The sequence below is a fragment of the Ursus maritimus genome, unplaced genomic scaffold, assembly GCF_017311325.1.
Source record: "Ursus maritimus isolate PB19 unplaced genomic scaffold, ASM1731132v1 scaffold_28, whole genome shotgun sequence".
Taxonomy (NCBI): Eukaryota; Metazoa; Chordata; class Mammalia; order Carnivora; family Ursidae; genus Ursus; species Ursus maritimus.
The window spans coordinates 19,452,074-19,465,743 of record NW_024425341.1 but is presented as its reverse complement, the minus strand read 5'-3'; the positions used below and the strand labels follow the sequence as shown (position 1 = coordinate 19,465,743).

The following is a 13,670-nucleotide window of genomic DNA, read 5'->3' as shown; positions in this document are numbered from 1 at the left end:
TCATTAATTCATTCTTTGCATTCATTCTTCCATTTAGCTCACCTACTTATTTTTAGGATTCATTCACTGATTCAACAAACTTCTATTGAATGTTTCTGTGGTACCAGGTTTTGTCTAAAAACGTTTTTTAGATTTCCAGATTTTTTGGAATTACATATCCTCAAATCTAAGGCTATTAAGTTTGTTGTCTAATTTAGAGTTTTTCCTCAAATTTCTGGGATTTGTCTATTGATCTTTGTCATTCGGGACCCCTGTTCATTCTTTCGGGACTGCTGGTTCAGTCACAGGTCGCCTGCCTCTGTCGACTGTGGGAGAACCCGGGAACACACGGCCCCGTGAGGTAGTTCGGGAGTCTGCAGTCTTAGCGGGAGGGCTCTCCATCCTACTGGGGAGCTGTAGCTGATGTTTCATGGGTCTTCTCTGGCCCAGTGTCCGCATTCTGCAGTTTGGCGAGAGAACCGCTGTTGCTGCCTACTGCTCAGCCCGAGTAGGGAAGAAGCCACGTGATCTACCTTTGTCAGGTATTAGCTCCCCAAGAAATCCTCTTGAGTTTTCTAAGACCCTCCTCTAGTTTGGGGTATTGTCCTCTACTTCTGCAAAGCCGTGTTCTCCTCTGTCTTCTAGATCATGTCCTGTTCCTCGATATCAGAAATTCCTCAAAAGCATTTGTCAATCGGTGGATTTTTGGTTTCACAATGTCAGTAGATTTCATTTCTTTTACTGTCACTTTGTCGGATTTGGGGAAGAAGAGAAGGCAGAGGTATCGCTCAGTCTAACCATCTTTATGCGGTCTCTTCGTTTTTTTTTTTTTTTAAAGATTTTTTATTTATTTATGTGACAGCCAGCGAGAGAGGGAACACAAGCAGGGGGAGTGGGAGAGGAAGAAGCAGGCTCATAGCGGAGGAGCCCGATGTGGGGCTCGATCCCGGAACGCCGGGATCACTCCCTGAGCTGAAGGCAGACGCTTAACGACTGCGCTACCCAGGCGCCCCTATGCGGTCTCTCTTCTTAATTAATTGGCATTTCAGTTCAGTGGTCAGCCTACTAAATTGTCTAGACTGCTAGACGCCAGTCATAATACTCACGAGAGGCTTTCTGCACGATTCAGTACCTCCTGTAAGTGCCATTCGCAAAGTACAAGGAAGGCGCTATGGAGTTCAGAGCTGTTTTGAGTGAAGGCATCCAGGTTCCTTGAAGAACAGGAAGATATGGACGTGTAGAGATGGGCGTATGAAGAGAAGAGCAGTAACTAGCTACTTTGACTTAATGTTGAAAAGTGACAGCACTTAGTCACTTAGACTCTGTCGGATTTGTTTCCCTTTCTGGATAAATGGTTCCTAAGGTACAATAGGAAAATAATTGTCCCGGGATCCAGGTGAATCTGTAGACATGACAACACTCATGAATTCCCACCAGTGTGTACACGTATATCGAGATCATTTCATGCCCATTTGTGCGTCTGCGTGCACGTATCATAAATGTAGATTCAGCACCTGGTAAATCTACTTCCTTCTCCTACATAGTCTGAGAACTACAGGAAAACCTGGCATGTATATTACTACTCCGGACACTACTCAACAGGCATTTGATAGTTTATTGTAAGAAAGTTTAACACTTCAGAACTACTGATAAGGTACTTTTGGGGAATGGCCCACTCTTTAGACAAATTCTCAGCATAATTGTGGGGGCAAAGGATGGTTCATTAGGCCGTCATTTCTGAATGTATTTTTTGTAAGAATATTCACTGTTCAGTGGCTTATTTATATTTGGAAAATCCTACCTGGGAAATTGGGGCCTGATGTTTAATCAGGAGTCTTAAATGGGGATAACATGAAGAATTTTGTCTTTATCCTAAAGGGACATGGCTTTTCTAAATGTTGAAAAATAGCAGCCTAAAGCTGCCTTAAGACACTGCATTGTTTGGTCAAAAATGACCCAAAGTATTTTGAAAGCTATAATCTTATATCTCATGTCACAAAACAGTAAGCAAAACTCATCTGATCTTTATGACACCTAAAGTTTAAGAAAAAAATTATTATGAATTTAGCTTTTATTCAAAATTAAATAAGCAAAAGCAAAAGTTTAAGAAACTTTTACAAAGTACTTACATAAAAGAAAGTTAATAGGGACAGTCACAAGTTTGCAACAAATAATTACAAAAGTATCTCGGGCAGCATGAATATAAACCATGTCCGAGCATGGTGATCTAACTGTGATATGAATAAGGCATAACTAACATTTGCACCAAGACCAGAATTAAAAAATAAAACATACTTTAAAAGCTTAGTTCTACATTAAGCTTCTTCTCGTCCCCCAGATCCTTAATGGGTTTATCCTATGTAATTCTTTTAAACACATCGTGTCAAACTATAAATTATATAGATGGGCAGTTAATGTGAAAAGCCCCCTAAAATGTACAAACTAACTGGTACTGAATTGAGTTCTCCATTTACCTTTATGTACAATTAAATGTAAACCATATTTTCACAGTTTTAAGTGTTTTATGAATAGATGCACAGTACCATGGCAGGTTTGCAATTGTTCCTGAAAACTGGCTCTAGGTTCCGCATCCAAAGCCTGTTGGCCTCTAGGATGCAAGTATTTACATAAATAAGAAACTGTGTCATAGTCAAGACAGTTCGGCAAGAGCAGTATTTCCAACCAAGAGAGATACTCAATACCATAGTTTACATACTTGTGCAAACAGAAGCATTAGGACAGATAAATCTGAGGCAAATTCAACTTGCAAAAACTTGCATCGCTACTGTTGTAAACTTGGGCAATAACCAACCCTCGGCAAGCTCTGCTCTCTATGGCTTTTTTTTTTTTCTTTTAAAATTTTAAAGCCAGAGAAAATGCACACACACGCGCACACACACACCCCACATACACACAGTTCTCGTTTCGTCTTAGAATATGGTACATAGTGCAACTTCATCACAATGTAGAGGTTTGACACACATTCAGTGCGTGTTTTTCTGTGCAAGTTCTTAGTGGTCTAAGTCCTAGTCGAAGGTATTCATTTGCAGAACCACATGATTCAGGAGGTTGAAGGAAAAAAAAATTTCATTACATTTCTCAAACCAGCACTGGATGTGCAAAAGGCAGCAGACAATCTGGCCGTCAACGCAGCCGGATTAGGGTAACTTTAAAGGAAGATCCAAGCAGTTACTTAGATTGGTCTCTAGAAAAATAGGTCAGTATGTGCTGTATCTTTGTCAAGCGTTCTTTCAAAGACTTCATCGACAAAACGGACAGCTGGTATCGGGGATCCACAGGAAGAACGGCGAGAAGCCACCAACACCACGCGGGTCCATTCGGGGTTGCCTAAAAATAATCACGTTGATAGTATTCATAACTACACACCTCTGTGACAAAAACAGTAACCAACAAGCTAGTCTTCACTGTGTGTCCAGTCCTATCTCGAGTGCTTTTAACAGGCACGTAAGGAAGGCGATTATGCCATGTAAGTGGGGAAACTGACCACCAGACATGTGAACTGTCCACGACTGAAATCCAGACCTCTCTGGCCAGCACTCCTTCCTCTGCACGTGCTGCCTTCCTTTTTCTCAGGGGTTTCTCAGCTTCAGGCTGCTGGCATTTGGGAACCGTCCTGTGCACCGGCAGCCTGTTCAGCAGTACGGCTGACCTCCAGCCACTAAGATGCCAGTGGCAGCACCTCCCAGTGGTGACAGTACATCATCTCCAGTTGCATGAGGAGTGAAGTAGTAAATGTGAGGAGACAGAGCAAGGGGAAAAGTAGCCGAGCCCTTAACGAGAAAGGCACTGCCATGTGTGCCGCAGGGACAAAACTGTCCTGAGAACTTAAAAGTACATATTTAAAGGATTAAGCTAATTGATATTTAAAAATGTCTTCAGAGCACTGTGGGATCCTAGTCAAGATATAAGAAAAGGCCTCAGTCTCTAGTTTTGTTTGAAAAATAAACATTTCCAGCAAAGAAGTCGCTCTGACGTTGCAGGGCTGAGTAGTGGCTATTGAAAGAGCTTGGAATTTATACAAAAGAATTTTTAAGCCACTTCTGTTGCACACTGGATTGCTTTTTAATAGAACCTGAGGTTTCAGAATGACAAAAGGGGCTCCTGAGAGCAATGTGGATCCCTCCAGAATCAAACTAAAGTTGCTATATTTGTGGACTATCTGTTCTTAGCATCCTACCACCTCCTTCTTGCATTTCAGAGAGGTCAGAAACAGCCCCTCACACGGTTCTGGGTTAGACTTTTCTGTGAGATGTGGAGGTTGGAAGAGAAGAAACTTGCAAAGTGTTGACAGATCTGCAGGAGTCTTTCAGAGAATTAAGAACCGCCTGCTACAGACTGATACTGGTGGGCACTCCCTGCGTCAGGCCGAGACCTATGGTGGCAGGCTTCCTGTGTCCCGTCAGTGAGGTCCCTGATCTTCACTCCTCCAGCTCTGCCAACAGCCGTGTCAACTCCACACCCTACAATAAACGCCCCCTGCCTGGATTATACGGCGTGGCTGCTTTTGTTTTCCTGACCAAGTCTCAACTCCCAACGATACTACCAGAAAGCAGTGCTAGAAGAATGAAATAACTTTGGGAAAGTAAGGCTGAGTTTCTACATTTAAAATTTACTTCTTCAGTTTTATGATTATCAAAGGCTATTTCTATCACGTTTAATCAGATTCAGGTGGCCAGGATCAAACAAACAGATGTGGGACAACTGCTAGGATGTGGGACACGGAAGGAGAACTCGATTCGGAGACGGTCAGATGTTAGAATTCTAAGTTCCAGTGAAGGATTCAATTGGGACTCAGACTTGGGCCAGCCTCTGAAAACCGGAATGAGAGGCAGTGTCCATCACAGTGGGATCTAGTCTCTCTCCATCGTCATCCATTTATTTATAGCCATTCCCTTAGGAAATCTACCTTCTGACCATAAGCATTTTATCCAATTCGAAATGCTTAGCTCTAAAAGTTAGTGTTTGGATGGCTCTATCATCAGATTTTCCAGAACGGGGATACTTCTTTTTGTGCGTCTTACAGTGCCGACTGCACTGGTCTGCTTGCACAGAAAGTGCCTTCTAGACATGTAAACCCTAAGTACTTGAGCAAGACCATCAGAATAGTTTCCTGAGGACCGAAGTATTAAATGTGAAGAGACACTAATGAATTGAAGTAGCAAGGAAAAAAAAGTTGGAGATGAAAGAAGACTTCTAGAAAGTAGAGAAAATGAGACATCTCTCAACTGTCAAAGAAGAACACCTGACTGGCTCCAAGGAACTAGGTCTCTTAATCCCAATTTACTAGGTGGGTACCATTTTACTAGAATGTTCCACCTTTCATTCCTTATGCCTCCTTCAAGCAAATCCCCCGTTCAGGGCTTTCTCCTTCCGTGCAGTCACGGCTACAGCTACCTCAGCCGACAACTCTGTCCTTCCCCATTCCTGTACAAACTGTAGTGGACACCACTGCACTAGAAAATAGGGTCATGATTTTAAAGACAGCAGGACAAAGGAAATGCTGTGCCAAAGGGAAAACAAAAACACTTTAAAATCTTATTTGAGTTTATTTTAAAAAGTGAGACTTTTGGAAACAATATCAAAGCCATCATACCTGAAGGTTTTCCTCCCTCCCGGGCATTGAGCCAAAGTGCTGAAGAATTTGGCTTCGAAATCTGTCTCTTAAATTCTGAAACCAGCTGCAGGCTTGTGAGTATACCAAGTCATGAAGCTGTCTGAGAGTCTTGATCTCCTCTTCACTCTCAACCTAGAAACACAACAGTCAGTAAGACTTGTGTCTAGTCTTCCTGTCCATTATCACTAACCCTACAGAAATGAAAAATAATTTAAAAATAGGCAGTACCTATTTCAGTGCTGGATCAGAGTATTATGCAATATATATTCTGCATTTCTGCCTCCCCTAGTGCCTGTGGCCGGATGAAAGCCACACCAGCTGAGCGCCACCCCGCCTGGTCGATGAGGAAATGCAATACTGCAGAACCCCCCCAACAGCCCCCAACTGGGAGCACTACTCCTGAGTGAGTTCTTGGATAAAGGTCTACACGAGTTTGGAACTCCTTTTTGTCTTTATGGATTAATGGCTTTTGAAAAGAATGGAACAACAACAACAAAAAATACAGTTGCTACAATTAAAGGGGGGGGTTTAAGGCATGGATAACATGGCAGAAAGCAGTAATAGGATGGAAAACAAGCATGACGACACCTCTTACCAGGGAACTGGATTAAAACAACAACAGACAAACCAGTATGTCAAAGGAAGAGAATAAATTACGCCGCGATGAAGTGCTCGCTGTGCAGGGCTGCGGCTGCCCCCCGTCACCCCTCCCTGCCCCCTACTGCGTCACCAAACTGCACACACACAATTTCAGTGCATCAGCCTGGCAGACAAAGCTCCAGGAGTAGCCTCACAGAACACAGGAGAGAAAATAGAGCCTTAACTCATCCATCTTACACTGATTTCTTTAGCACGCACCTTCTACCCCACCCGCTCCGTGCCAGGGAGCGCTCTATTTCACATACATTAATTCATCTGAACAAATACCAGGCCTGACTCAGCCTTTCATACTTCAAGAATGACTCACTATAAAAACAACAAAGGGGCTCTGAAAACATACTTTCTATTTTTGAAAGATTTGAAATGAAAAAACTAAAAAGCACCTGCTTTTTGCACAATGTGAATGTACTTAATGCTTCTGAACTATAGACTTAAAAACAGTTCAACTGGTAAATTTTGTGAATAAAAGGTAGAGGGACCACACAATTGAATTCGGATCTTGGAATGACTACACAAGATTCAGTCCCCTGCTAACACACATTGGTATTTGATAGAAATAAACTTGTGACTGGTTAAAACCATTAAAAAAGAAACCTACTTTGCACCCTGCCAAAATTCAAGGAAACAAACCACAGGCTGGAGAAAACAAGGAATGACACAAAGGATAAGTGCCTGAGATGGAAAAACGGAGCCGGCTAAAAGCAAGCAGAACTTCAGGAGAAGTCACAGAAGACAGAATTACTACAGACACTAAGGAAAAAAAGAAAAGGCTTTGCTGTAAGAACAAATTTGAGAAGCTTTTCCAGAAGAGACAAGAAATCATTATATAGATGAGGCATTAGGATGAGGAAAAATTATTAGTCCGAAGACTCCAAGGACCGAGAACGGTCTCTAAACATCAAGTCCATATGTGAAGATGTCATCAAGTCCATATGTGAAGATGTAAACTTACGAAAAGCTAAAACGGGGCATTACTTTCACGGAGAATATTGCCTGTAGCACGTGCTTCCGTGAACCAAGCATCACGCATGCCTGAGGCACAGACAGTATCAGTCAGCTCAGAATTTCAACTCACACAGTACTTTGTGCAATAGGCCAAAAGTGTCCCCACAGCATCTTAATAATAAGGCAGGACGGGCAATCCAGCACCATGACAAAGCACAGCGCTTGGGAGCGAGCGAGCGAGCTTTCAGTCGCTTTTATTACTCTACCTGTAGGCTCTTCGGCAAATTAACACTTTATTTTACCTTCCTCATCTGCTAGCTGAGTTTTGAAAATTCAATGAGCTTCTGTTTGTAGAAGCGCTTAATGCCAACATTCAATAAACGATTAAAAATGAAGGGCCCAAAACAGTGGGAGCATAAGATCGACGGTTTTATAATGTCCTTCCAAAAGAAACTGCCTTTAATTTGGTACCTAAACCAACTGCAGATGGTGAATTAGATATGTCAAAAGGGCCACATGAACCCTGTCCAAGAAGATTATCGCAGTAAACCTCCCCAGATAAGCCAGTGCCGATAAATATAGTGATGGCACCTTCTCCGTGGGGCCCTAGACTTTGAACACATCACCCAGCTGTGCCTCTTATCATGAAGGTTGTCACACACACACAAGTTTTTAAAGGATTTTGTGTTTACGTTTATGTCTGCCGATTGTATCAGTCTTGACTACCGAATTTAATTAAAAAAGGGCAGGGATTAGCAGCTTTCGTAATTTATATGGGCTGAAAGTTCAATTCAGTCAATGCTGTTGTTCGGTGCCAACCGTGCCCACCTGCTTCTAGGCACCATGCTGGTTGCAGAGCCTGCAGAAATGAAGATCTACGTTCCGGACACCCAAGTTCGCCTGGAACTCTCGGCGAGAAAGAGCAAGATAAGAAAAAGGTAACTTAGAGCTCGTCTCTACAAGTTATCGATGAGGATCTCTGATAGGAAGGACTGTTTTAAAAAAGATCAGCCTGTGTGCCCGTACAGTGCCTAGGGCACAGTGTACCGAGGTGTGCTCAAAAAGCATTTTTTCATACCTTAACATCTTCCAGATATTCAATGTCTGCAGTGCAATATCCATCTTTCATTCCTCTTTTTAAAACCCTAAACCGCTTTCCTCCAACAGTATCAACCACAGACCTTCCATCGGGTAAGAAATGGACATTCCTAATCTGTAACATACAACCATAGTCTGCAAAACTAAAAGAGAAATTCTGATTAATACCCGAGTTTAAGCAACAGGCGTGCACGTTCTCAATATAAACAAAAACATTTATGTACAAAAAAACATACCTATTTTGTGTATCACTGACACACATCCCAAACTGTTTAGTTCCAGTTTGTATACTTCTTCGAATCATCAATCTGTATCTTGGCTCAAATACATGAAGAGGGCAAGGCACAGTGGGGTAGGCCATAGTGCAAACAAATATTGGAACATTCTTGGTCAAGCTGAAGAAGAAAAAAGTTTCATTATCACACATCAGAACATAAAAATAGTGAAGCTTGCAACATTATAAAAAATTAGCTCTAAATGAGGTGATTTTTATTTTTGCCAAGAACAAGAATCAGCATCTCCTTCATGAAGATCACACAGATGCAATATCAATACTAAAAATCTATGTGATCCTTTTATAAAAGTAAATCTGAAGTTAAGGTACCAGGTTATTATATAGAGCTAAAGTATCTTTACAAATAAAAAGTATATTTTGTATTAAAAACCTGTTTAAAATATTTGTAACAGTGAATCTTTTATCCATAAAATACTCTTAGCGAAGAAAAAATGAGCTCCTACAATAGACAAAAAGCAAATCCTTAAGATTCGTAGTGCATTTGAAAACACTTCAAATGCACTATCAGAGAAACTCGGTAACTTTTTTCAGATAATTAAAATTAGAGAATCTTTTTCACCGCCAGATTGGCAGGAAATCAGAAGGATAAAGGCAACACCCAGTTCCGGCAAGCTGGTGGGAAAAACTGGCAGGGTGGAGGCGGTCTGAAACCGTACAACCATGCTGAAGAAGAATTTGGCTGCACGCGTCAAAAACTTTAAAAAGTTCATATCCTTTGAACTTCTAGAAATAATTAATTCTACAAGCACTTTAAGAATGTTTTCTGTTAACACTGTATACAGCAACCAAAACTTAGAAGAGGGGACTAGTAAAAAAAAAAAAAAAAATTTGACATAACCACAAAATGAAATACTGTGCTTTCAGTAAAAGATCTATACATGTTGACTTGGAAAAAAATAAGAAAAGGAGACTATAGACTAACATGAATAAAATGGCCCCATTTTTGTTTGGCATATATCCTTGCAGATTTTAATATATATAAATACAAAACGCCCACGGTGGTTCCTTTCGGGTTATAGATTGTGACCTCCCTCCTCCCCCCTACAGGCTCATTTATAATATTTTCTAGTTTTTCTTCAAAAAGACAAAGACAAAACCGTGTAAAAGTATTATTTCATAATGCAAGTGCTAGTTCCTCTTTTAAAAATGTGCATTCTACCGTCAGTGAGCACTCTATCTGGTTTTCTTTCAGTTCGTACGTTGACAAACAGTATACCTATTAATTAGTAAAACTTTTAAGTATCTCTTAAAAACAGCCCGTTAGTAAGCAGCTAGCCTCCCCCCTCCAACTTCTCTGCATCTCACCCGGCCCCCATTACTACTTCATCTGTCAGGTTGTGTCACTCTAGGATTTCAAAAGTACGTCTGAGGCTTTCGTATGTCCAGCTTTTTGCAGGGTTGATCCGATAGGTTCAGAATCATATCAGAATATATTCTATCATAAAATCACACAAAACCGTTCCATGGAGGACAAATCCGTATCCATTTCGGTAAAGAGAAGATTGGAAATCGTTCTATGGAAGGCCACTGGCCCAGTGAAGACAGTCGGTGGACACATACTAAGTTTGCAAGCACAATTTTTTCTTAGAAAGTAAGAAAAAATGTATTTTGAAAAATAATGGAAACAAAAAGGTATTAAGTAAAAACGGCATGTAAAATTTGCAGTTCTGTTCTTTAGTGCGTCCAGTTCAAAGAGAGTGAACGAAAAAGAGTTAAGAAATTAAATACCTAGGAAAGAAATTTAGAGAGACTCATGTGACTGGAGCAAGAGGGAAAGACATGAAGGGAAAAGAACGGAAGAGAAGGACAAGGAAGAAAGAATACAGAGCAACAAAAGCAGGTCCAACCTACCCAGCCCCGACTAGCCATGGTGGGTTCGCTCTTCACTGTGGTCTAAACCAGCTGTACCCCTCTCTCCCCACGTTCCCTCCTGACACCAGCTTAATCTGCTACCCGTCAATAATCCTCACTGATGGAGAATTTGGCCCCTCCTCGATCACTCTTTCCAATTTCAGTCTGAGGCCTCAAGGTCCCACCCCTTCCCGACCTCTAATTGGCTACCGTGCCTGCCAATCAGGGCCAGTTCTCCTCAAGCCTCCTCTCGCCCTGCCTGGTACCTGAAGGCTCCATTCCCGTTCCACTGCCTGAAGTCACTGTAGGAAATCCCTCCTCCGCCTAAAAGCCTGCTGGGGGCAAAGAGCTGAGTGGACAACCTCCAGTGGAAGATCTGGAAGTTACCAAAGAAACCTTTAAAAACTTCTGTCTGTGGAGGAGAGGGGAAGCTGACCAGGATGTGTTTTAAGTACGCCTTTGGCTAGACTGGGTTGAACTCCAGACAGGATCCAGCTTGCTGGGAGGACGGCCCTCCTTACTGTGTCAAAGGGCGGGGATTACGTTAACTTTATGAGAAGAAACTTACTGTGAGAGCTCAGCAGTTTCTTCATCATATATTTTTTTTCTCTCAGACAGCTCATCAGGCAGATACTTCACTATCAATTCTTCCAACAGCTGTGTGACACAGTACCTCCTATCTGCTAGATACTAAAAGACAATATTATTTACATTCCAGTACTTTTCCTACGGTATAAAACAGGCAAAACAGTTGAACTGAATAAAGCCTTAATTACATATTTATACAGGCGATTCTGAATTAATGGGTGAGGGGGAACATGACAATGGATGGTGCTAAACAGGTCCACGTGCCCAGACTGTGCCCGAGACCCTTCAAGCGCCACGGCTGCAGTGGCGACTGTGCCCTGTTCAGAAGACCCTTGTCTTGCTGTGGCCACAACCCTTTCTTAGCAGCAGTCACGCCTGCCCTGCCCTCAAGTTGCCCACCGAGGCCAACTCCTATCGCACAGCTCCTGGGTACTCAAACTAGCATTTTACCTGAGAAACACAAATAAGCTAAGGGATAAAGAAAAGAGGGCACATGCCTTATTTAGGAAAGGCACAACGATGCCCTTTTTTGTTCCCGATTTCGGTGGCAGAGTTTCCGATCATTTTTCTTTCAGATTTTCCTTCCGCTGTCACCTCTCACTTAGACCCTCATGGAGAGGTTGCTTCCCCCCGACTCTATATAAAATGGGACATGTGTCCTACTCCCTCAACACTCGGAAAAACTGCCACTAGCGCATTTCTGTCATTCTCTATTCCAACTGCTAAAAGCCATCCCTCTCTCTAGAGCCTGCCTGTCCTGCGAGGTCTGGCTCCCACTTCACCTTTTCCATGAAGCCTGCCTTAACTATTTTTCTGTCTCCCACGATGCCCATTTTTACCACATAAAAGGCAGTTAACACATCCTGCACCGTTACTACATGGACAAGGAGACATTATATTTCTGTAGGTGAGTTAAAAACTGCCTAAGGCCGGGCACCAGGTCAGAGTGTGTGTACAGAATTTTGGAACAAGAAAATGACCAATATAAATTTCCTACAACTAGCCAGGAACAACTCTTGGGAGATAATCACAAGATAAAGAGAAGCCATACTTTCGATCTACAGATGCAGCAAAAATAAGGGTTTATCATTATCCAATGAAGAACAGAGGAGGAGGAGGAGGGAATGCGAGAGGTTGGGAAACGGGTAACAGAAGTGGTTTTCAAACTTTAGCATGAATCAGGGCTTGTTAAAATGCAGATTGCTGAGCCCTAGCCCAGAGTTTCTGATTTAGCGGCTCTGGAATAGGGTCTGAGAATTTGTATTTCTAACAAGTTCCCAGGTTCGAAAACCATGGGGCTATATATTATATATAATAATATATAATGTAATACTTATGTACTAAATTTGGGGAAATACCACCTCTTTTACATTACCGATAGGAATCTAAACTTGTACAATATTTCTGGGGGACCTAGGCAATGTGGCAATTGGTTTCAAGAGTCTTATGAATATATGGCTTTTGATCAATAATTCAACCTTCCAGAAATTTTATCCTAAGGAAATAGTCAAAGACGCAAAGCATAGTATATAAAAAAAGAACAAAACAACTTATATACTCAATGATAGGGAAATGTCAAATCAATGGACTATTATGCTGCTACAAAAATCCTATCTTTAAAATATATTCAAATGAAAAAATGAGCAAAAAAAAATAAGTAGGAAAAATGTAAAACTATAGAGCATACCACTTGTTCTTTAAAATATATATATTAGATTTTACCTATTATATAACAGGGTATCTTTAAGATATAGGATAAAGTTATTTTCAAACAGGATGTTAATTGTATTTTTAAATAATATGCTTATTTTGTTTTCCTTCAAACTCCAGACATTTTTTAAGGTGAGCTATCTCTACATTTAAAGCCATGTATCTAGTTATTAACTTGAGAGAAAGCATAATAAATATACTACAGAGTATCTAAAAACCTGGAAACACAGGAAAAAACAGCATGACTAGAGTACGTCACCTGAAAGTGTATCCGCTGAAATGTAACTAACTCTTTACAAATGAGTTTATCTTGTTTCTGGACTTTCTGAAAATTCTGTATAGGTTTTATGTTTTACATACCGGCATGTTATGTAAGACCCGTATCAAATGTAATACTACACATATGCTATTATGATATCTGTACAGAGCTGCGTTTTCTATATAGGAAATAACTACGTACATTCAACTGCAACATGTCTTATCAATTTTTCACTCATAAATTTGGAAGGCACTTTTTTCTTTAAGCGATCTTGTCACCCACCAGAGACAGGATCACTCTCCCTGATCAATGCTATCCTCGCATTTGGAGATTAGAATTCTAACACCTGGGCCTCACCTTATGGGGGCTCCAGTCACCCAAGCAGGATTGGGAGAATGTTGTCTTCCCATTGGTTACAGAAGATATGCACCTGAGATCTAGCTATTATTTCCCTAACACAGGTTACTAGCATTGACCATTGACTATACAAGGGGCGTGGGAAGCTGTGCCTCCCTCTCTTCTGTCCAGTATACCACTTTCTAGAGCTGGGCTGCCCAAAGGGTAGCCACCAGTCACGTGCCCACTTACATAAGAATTAATTAAAATTTATAATACAGTTCTTCGGTCACACTAGCCACATTTCAAGTGCT

At 41.3% G+C, this 13,670-nt stretch overlaps 1 protein-coding gene across 1 annotated transcript in view; it reads right to left on the bottom strand.

Moving 5' to 3' along the window:
* Positions 1 to 1,576: 1,576 nt before the first annotated feature.
* Positions 1,577 to 13,670, bottom strand: part of LONRF1 (LON peptidase N-terminal domain and ring finger 1) — a 37,998-nt gene continuing 25,904 nt past the window's right edge. The window contains exons 8-12 of the mRNA XM_040643328.1: positions 11,032 to 11,153; positions 8,554 to 8,712; positions 8,298 to 8,460; positions 5,594 to 5,746; positions 1,577 to 3,327 (exon numbers count right to left, since the gene is read on the bottom strand). Of these exons, the coding sequence (XP_040499262.1) occupies positions 3,169 to 3,327; positions 5,594 to 5,746; positions 8,298 to 8,460; positions 8,554 to 8,712; positions 11,032 to 11,153 (756 nt within the window). The 3' untranslated portion in view covers positions 1,577 to 3,168. The remainder of the gene's footprint in view (positions 3,328 to 5,593; positions 5,747 to 8,297; positions 8,461 to 8,553; positions 8,713 to 11,031; positions 11,154 to 13,670) is intronic.